The 7,959-nt window shown below is 37.3% G+C and overlaps 1 protein-coding gene across 1 annotated transcript in view; it reads right to left on the reverse strand.

Moving 5' to 3' along the window:
* MS3_00010782 (uncharacterized protein) overlaps nucleotides 1-4,955 on the reverse strand; it is a gene marked incomplete at both ends in the record, with an annotated part of 69,499 nt that extends 64,544 nt beyond the window's left edge. The window contains 2 exons of the mRNA XM_051219182.1: nucleotides 72-298; nucleotides 4,724-4,955. Of these exons, the coding sequence (XP_051067816.1) occupies nucleotides 72-298; nucleotides 4,724-4,955 (459 nt within the window). The remainder of the gene's footprint in view (nucleotides 1-71; nucleotides 299-4,723) is intronic.
* Between the last annotated feature and the right edge of the window lie 3,004 nt (nucleotides 4,956-7,959).

Genomic DNA, 7,959 nt, shown 5'->3' on the forward strand with positions numbered 1-7,959 from the left:
CAAATGCCTGAAAAACTATACAACACAATCTTAAGACGATTGTTAAACATAGAGAAGTTGGACAAACTTACCGCGAAGTGTTTCTGTGCATCAGAAATATCTTTCGATAGTATACTACAAGCATTCTTGATTTGTTCTTCAATAAAATCATATGGAAATACCAAGCCCAATTGCCCAATGAGCCTCGCTTCTAAAGCTGTTAGCTGAAGATCTGTGGTTACCGGCTGAGTAAGCAACTGTTTTACAAAACGTTGGCAATGATTGTGAACACTCATAAAATCCACCTCAGCTAAACAACCTGAAAACAAGGATACGAAGATAATTTGGCAATTTAAGCAAGGGTAAAAAAACTAGTCTTCTTGAAGGTGCTATTAGCCCTATCACTTTAGTAGTAAATAAGAACAATGTAGAAGGTTGCACAAAAATTAAGATTCAATCATTTATTTAGTGTTTTACGAGTGTTTTCTGACTCTTAGAATGTTTATCCATATCGAGTTAATGATTGTTGAACTTACGCAAGACATAACCAAAGTGAAACAAGGTTAGTGATTAGTGATGTGGCAAAGCCTCTCTCAGTGTGAAGATAGCTAGGCCGATATATTATGATGATGGAAACCACTTACTACGTACAGGCCCACGTATTCGGGTTTGAGCTATGCTTCATGTGGAAGCCTATTGATACTACTAACCTACGAAAGCCGAAATAGGTGGAGGATCATTGGAACCTCGGACCTACTAACTACCATCCTAAATGACAGAAATGAAAAAGACGCTGAAAATATGACACCTTTTACCATAGTACTCAAATAACATTATTAAGAACACTACCTCATCACAGGTATTATACTATTCTATGACAACACAATTTACGAAAATGATTAGTTTCCATAATTCTGCATCTTTTACAACCATAATTAAAAATATTTACACTTATAGCACCCGTATTTTTATGGTTCATATTACCGGTGAAAATCGTCACAACAATAATCATTTAAATGCTCACATAGTATTTATAATCTGTCAGCAAATGTGTATCTAAGGTAGAGGAAGATTCTTGTTGTAAAGACAAAATAGATTAAATCATTGATGAAATATGAAAGTAAAAACACGCTAAATAAAAAGACTATTACGAACAATAATAATAAAGGCATACAAAAATAACATTCATACTTCCTCAATGTAACAAGACAAAAAGTGATTATTAATTCGGTCCAGTGGTAGGTGATGGCCATGGTAAGGGAAAGAATGGAACAAACATTTGTGGACCAAAATTTAGGTCGGAAAATTCCGGCCAAAAGGTGTTGGGGCTTTATAGGGACTCTATGTATGGTGTTCCATGAAGAAGGGTTTGGTGGATTATTCCCTGATATTTTTTAAAGGTGGTGATTCAGTTTAAGCACTTAGATTGACTGAGGTTTTAGTTAGAATTCGGGAGTTTAACGAAATCTAATCTGACTGGTCTTGATCGCTGATCGTCCGAGTTTGTCAGAAAGGGTGAAATTCCTCTCGTGACAATCACAGAAGCATCGGTTTAATATCATATCTAAAATACTAGTCACAATAATAGTTTCATGCCCAACTAAAACCTACAAAGACCAAACCCGAGAAAACCGAGTTGGTTTCAGATCTGAACGTGAATACACATACCAAATACTCACCCCTCGGCAGATTCAGAAACATACACATACTTTTCGACGCCCGACTATAGTTCTACTTCTTGACCTTAGTGCGGTGTTCAACTCTGTTGGTTGTGAGGCTCTGCGGCAATGTATACCATTTAAAGGCTTGCCAAAGAAGCAAGTCTACCTTGAAGTCTCTCTACTCAAACAGTACTGGTTGAGTCAGAGATCACACAGTACTGCTATCACAATTTATTACTTCAATCGGTGTTAGTCAGGGTTGTCTGCCACTCTTCGTCACAGATATACTTTTAAAAATAACGCTTTTGTCATCTCACTTTTCAGAGCTTGTTCTTCCACTTCTTAACTTAGAATATGCATATTGTTTAGTGAATACGCTGATAAAATGTAGTCTCCTGATCAACTTAAGCAACGATGAGAGCTACTGCTTCCCCATTGCCTTGCGTCTCCCAGCCAGAGGACGACTTTGACACCCAGAAGTACGCTCCATTTTACTTTATGAGTACGAAACATGGCAATTAGGAATGGCCATCTTCATCAACTGAGGTGGATAAGACATGTTATTCATAAATAAATGGTATATTTGTAATATCCCAATGAGTAGAAAAATTAGATTTTCGGACGTTTCGTGGCTTAGTGTAAGTCACTTCTTCAGAGAGTAAATAACCAAATTAAAATTAATTAACTTGGATTAATTTTAATCTGGTTATTTATTCTCTGAAGAAGTGACTTACACTAAGCCACGAAACGTCAGAAAATCTAATTTTTCTACTCATTGGGATATTACAAATATACTATTTATTTTTAACAATCTACCCTATGCTCAATTTATTGGAAATTATCAAATCAAACCTTGGTAATGATACCTACGTGTTATTTGTGCCCAATCACTTTCTGCCTCGATGGGTGGCCAGGTGCAAAAGTAGGCTGGAAGAACGAAAGGGGCAAGTAAACTAAAATATGGCACTAGTCCATGAAGTCAGCGACAATCGGACTGTGCCGTGTTAACAGGTAAGGACTACTTGGTTTGTGCCGCGTGATTATCGTGAACAATGATTAAAGACTGATTAACATGGTTCAAAATCATTTGTGATGGTGCATGTGCGTCCATTCTTTATCTTCTCTCAAGTTCCGAGCTTCTGAATTCCTTATAACTTTTTACTGTTTTTATTTTACTAATTTATATTTTCTTTAATCGTACCTTTGATGCCTAATTTTTTCTAGCACCACTCATATTGTTACCACTCTAAACAATTTAGTCCCAACGTGCTAATAGGGTGTGAAAACTTGAGCTGATGAATACAAGCCCCAACTTCTACGTCGTGACTGACTGATACTCAGCCCATTTTGTTGTGTACATTGTATAAGTCGTTCCTTCAATAGGAGACAATGTACAATACCCGAAAAAGTTTTGGCAAGCTTGTCGAATTTCTATAACCGTTACTACCTCAACTGGGGTAAATAAATGTATAGATAAATAGTAGTGTTTAAACTCTGAAGTGCATCTGCAATATAAAGTGGATGGTAAGAGTAACACAATGTAGAAGTGAAGAAAACCTTTTTGGTTTTGTTGGTGACAGCACACTAGCACGTAGTAATAATCACTTTATCCTAGTTCCATCGGACTGCTGAATGTTATCTTTAGGTTTATTTTCGTATCAAACTTCAAAATAGATAACTTAAATATAAGGTAGTTATGAAAATCCACAGAATCTTTTACTGTCAGATCTAAGTACATAAACCGTACTCTGGGATTTAAAGCGAACTACAGAGAAGCACGCTACGATTATCCTACCTTTAAATGACAAGTTAAATTAGGATACATATATGAAAAGAAATGTGTATACATGAGGTTTATCAAGTGGCCACAGGTCCTAAGAAACATTCGTCGCGGCATTTTCGTTCAAAAAGTTTGGAGTTTACTGTGTATAATATGAAAAATACTAAGCAAACCACTACAAACAGCGAAATATTGGACAGTCAATTTTGTAACAATTTGATAGTTTTATTTGGATATGAAACTAGGCGCAGTTAATTTATTGAATATCACGCTAAAATTACCACAACGAAAGTGCCATCAAACATCGAAACCAAATTGGAGTAAGACTAAAATTCATCTCTAGACTGTTAGATATTAGATGAAAACACCAATGAACCACTGCAGCCGTTATACGTAACATTTTGTGTAGACATGTATTCACTCACAACCACTATTTCAGTCGGAGTCAAGAAAAACGCAGCACTTATTCGCTGTGTCGATAATCAATAGGCAGGATTTCACTTATGTTTTGAAAGTTAAGGGACAATGAGTCCTGCGTACGTATAACATTCTACGCAAACAATCGCAAATACGTATTCTGAATAAGCAATAACTAAAGACAAACGATTTTACAAGGGGATTACGAGTATAGTTACTGTAAGACGATAAGGAACATCAGAAAAGTCGAGTAAAAACAGTGCAAACACAAAAACACACCAGAAAATTACTACTGACAAAACAAAATATATTGTAAGATCACAGCTTTGACAGTTGCATAACCAAATAGTAAAAGCATTCAATTGTAGAAACCCATTGGACTGAAAAGAACCGGCGTTCTATAGGGCGAATCATCGTGTTACTTTGATAAAAATACACTCAGCAAAAAAACAAACAAATATTACTAGACAAGTCATCACTATTATGACGGTGTTTGAATGTTATTAATATATGCTGGGCGATGAAAATTATAAACCGTCAGTATATTTGCAGTAAGCACACAATTCTACACTTGAAGCACATTAATGCAATTGTGCACACAACATACATATACCCAACGGGCAAAAATAAAAGTAGGAGGATAGTAGACAAAATCAGTAACACAAGTCACATTGATTTTTTCGGAATTTTGCCCACAAAATTGTTAAAAGCTAGGCAGAATGAAAACTTTTTAAGTAGAAATTAAGTACAAGAATATATTGAAAACACTTAATATCTGTTGAGAGCTAACTTAATTTTCTCGATTTATAACCGTACCATGTATGTTTAAAACATAACTAGGTTGGTGAAAACCACTTCACATTGGTTTCAGAAGTACATGACTTACCCATTGCGACTATAGCCCCCTTCTTCTCGTGTATATCACCATTCGAAAATATGTTAATCAACTCATTACATAACAAATCCAAACATATAACGTAGTTTTGGTTTGATACCTCTTTCAGTTCACTGCTTACTACTTTGCATAATTCGGTCACAGTTTTAAACCTGTCATCTTCACTACGAGATTTAATTCCTTGCACAAACTGAGTGACAAGAGAATTCGGATTAGTATTCATTAAACTTCGAGGTTGGCATGTAGCGTAATAACTTAGTTTCCGATGACCTTGGTAGGAAAAAATTTCTTTTACTCAATGGTCAAATTTGTGTAGTATGAACAGTAGGCTTATGGCCTATGTTTTTCCCTTTCTAGTATGCTTCTATGAAAGTTGAGTCTTCTCCTGAATGAGTCAAGTGAAGGTGTCCACCTTTTTTTAGCATACTATATACATCAAAATCAGATCACCTCTTAGTCTGAAATAGGACAGAGTAAAGACTTCCAGCTTTTCATGCCGCCCTTTGTATGATAAACCTCGGAGTTCTGAAACTGTACGGATAGTTGCCCTCTGTACTTTTTCCAGGATATCCTAATCACCTTTTAAAACAGGGGCTTGAAGCCTGAACGCCGTTCTCAAGCTTAGTACTCACTAAAATTGTGTATACTGTGGTGAACATGGTAGTATCTAACTTAGTGAATGTCCATCTTAAAGCTCAGTGGGTTCTAAACCACTTGGGTGCGACCTTTCGGCAACGGGATATGGTCTTAAGATCATGGCTGACCATCCCCCCAAGATCTTTGTGAGACCGGACTACAGGTACACGCATTTTCCCTGTACTGTGCCTGTTAACCTTTTAATCCTTAAAGTGCATGTACACAAATTTTGCCGTGTCGATAGTCACCAGCCACTCTTTGGACCGGTTAATCACAACATTTAAGTTTGCCTGAAGTGCTTATGCTTCTGCATCTCCCTTTATTTTTACATCGTCAGCGTAGAATAACATTGGAGACTGTACGATACTTAAGAAATCACTTACATACAGTATGAAAAGTAAGGGATCTGAGACAGAACCTTGAGGCACTCCTCTAAGTACTGGTCTCCAGGTGGAGCACTTCGAAATCACTCTTACTTTGTGTCTAGGAACCTACTAGAAAATCTTTGAGCTATTTAAAGAGTGGTCCGGCAATATCAAGATTTTCAAGCTTCAATAGTAGTCTATTTGTTGGCACCTTGTCAAATGTCTTGCTGAAGTCTATGTAGACAATATCCACTGAGTTTCTGCTGTCTAGTGCCTTTATCCAATGCCCCTTGCTATAAGGTTTGTTGTGCAAGATAAACCCTTTCCGAAGAAATATTGTTCGCTACGTTAATCAGGTTTCCGAGCTAACAATAACATCTTGAGCTCCGCCATTTTATTTAGTAGGCTGCGAATATTTGTGTAGCACACCCTTAATTCTGTGGAGAACTTTCCCTTACCACCCAGAGCGGTTTGGTGATCGTTTTGCTCCGAACTTCTACAATTTGAAAACCGTTAAGTACGAGGTTTCTTTCACCGTTTCGGCGACGCTCATTTATTTCTACTTTTGCAGCTCGTCTCTTAATACGGTCAACCAGGCTGAGATCCTCACGGACGTACATTCCGGATCCAACCATTTTGCGTGAGTTTCCCAGTATCAAATTTCTTTCTTCAACCGTTTTAAAGGTAATCTTCAAGTGTGACTCTGAGTCACTCATTTACCTTATTTTGTCTCTTAATTACATCCTCTACATAGCTAAGACTTGGCCCCACCATAGTTTATTTTGCATTGGTGTGTGAACCCAGAACTGAAACTGTAGATTCACCACAACACTAGTCATTTCGCTCCCTTCTCAATAAGAGCTTATCTTCCACAGCGAGCACAATTTCATGTGTGAAAGTATTCAGTTTTAATATTAGTGGGTGATATATCAATCGTTTCTTCCATGCTTAGTATGGAATGTAATATAATGAGTGCGATAAATGGTCCGACAAAACGAGTATGTTGTGACTTTATGGGCCGCTTGTTATCACGTAATCTAGTCGCCAATCAAAATACGACTTATTCGTTCTCATACTGTACCAAAACAATGACGTTCGACCGGTCTGATCGGCCTAGCGTCCTATTAGTCCGTTGCTCACCTAGCCCGTCCAGTTGAGTCCAGAATGCCAATAACAACCTCCACTATGCTGGGTTTACATACCAAACAAACAGATTGCAACGCACCATAAAACAGAAAATGACACTCGTACAAAATATAGACAAAAGTGGCTGTGAACGTGGGAGACAGTAATTAATTGAGTATAACTTAGGAACAGTAAATCATATAATAGTAATCTATTGGTCATATTGAAGCTTAGAATAAGGGGAATATAGATATATACAGTCTAGTTACTGAATAGTTATACCATACGAATATATAGATAATACTGGTCCGTTAATAGTCCCAAACCCTACTCGCAATTCAATCTTCATTAGGATATAACAGAGTACCACCTTAAATCCCACCGTGTTCAAAATATGTTCAACCCCCATTGGCTTAGTGTGCTTTGCTGTTTGAGTAAGACATGACTGATTCAAGAGGGGATCAGATTTCTGGTATTAGCCAGAAAGAAAGTGAGAGCTAGACTGACAGCAAAAAATCTTTCAATATAGTAAGTGCTGTTTCTAGACGACCCAAAAACCTGTCTGCGAAGCGTTCAAAAATAAGACTTCCTTTGAAGCAAATGACAAGCGAGATACCACTGGCATTCGGTTGCTTGAGTTCTAAATTTCTCTGCTGCAAATGCCAAAATAAGTTGATAGCTCATGGAAAACATATTTTGTGGTACATTGACAATTGTGTCAGGAGTTTAAAGACGTGTAGGTCGCCAGCCTTCAATTCTCTACAGTCATGATACAGTTGTACGACTTCTCTAGACCCAAGGTTGGCTGTGTGTGACCTCTTAAATAATATCGCTTGCCGCTCGAATAAATAAGGTGGAATAAGTGGATCCTCTCAATCCTTCATTTTACAGCGAAGCTCTGTGCGAAAAAATAAGAGGTAGGGTGCGGAAGGACTGAACATCTTTGGCATCAAAAATATTTTTTCCCTACATCCATAAATGATTTCATAGAAACCCTATTCTCTCGAATATCGGTAACGCAAGTTAAATTATGATAGTTTGAACATGAAGCTATTTCTGGGAGCTCTGTAGCGTGGCGTCGAGTTGAGATTAACTATGAAC

The sequence above is a fragment of the Schistosoma haematobium genome, chromosome 2, assembly GCF_000699445.3.
Source record: "Schistosoma haematobium chromosome 2, whole genome shotgun sequence".
NCBI lineage: Eukaryota > Metazoa > Platyhelminthes > Trematoda > Strigeidida > Schistosomatidae > Schistosoma > Schistosoma haematobium.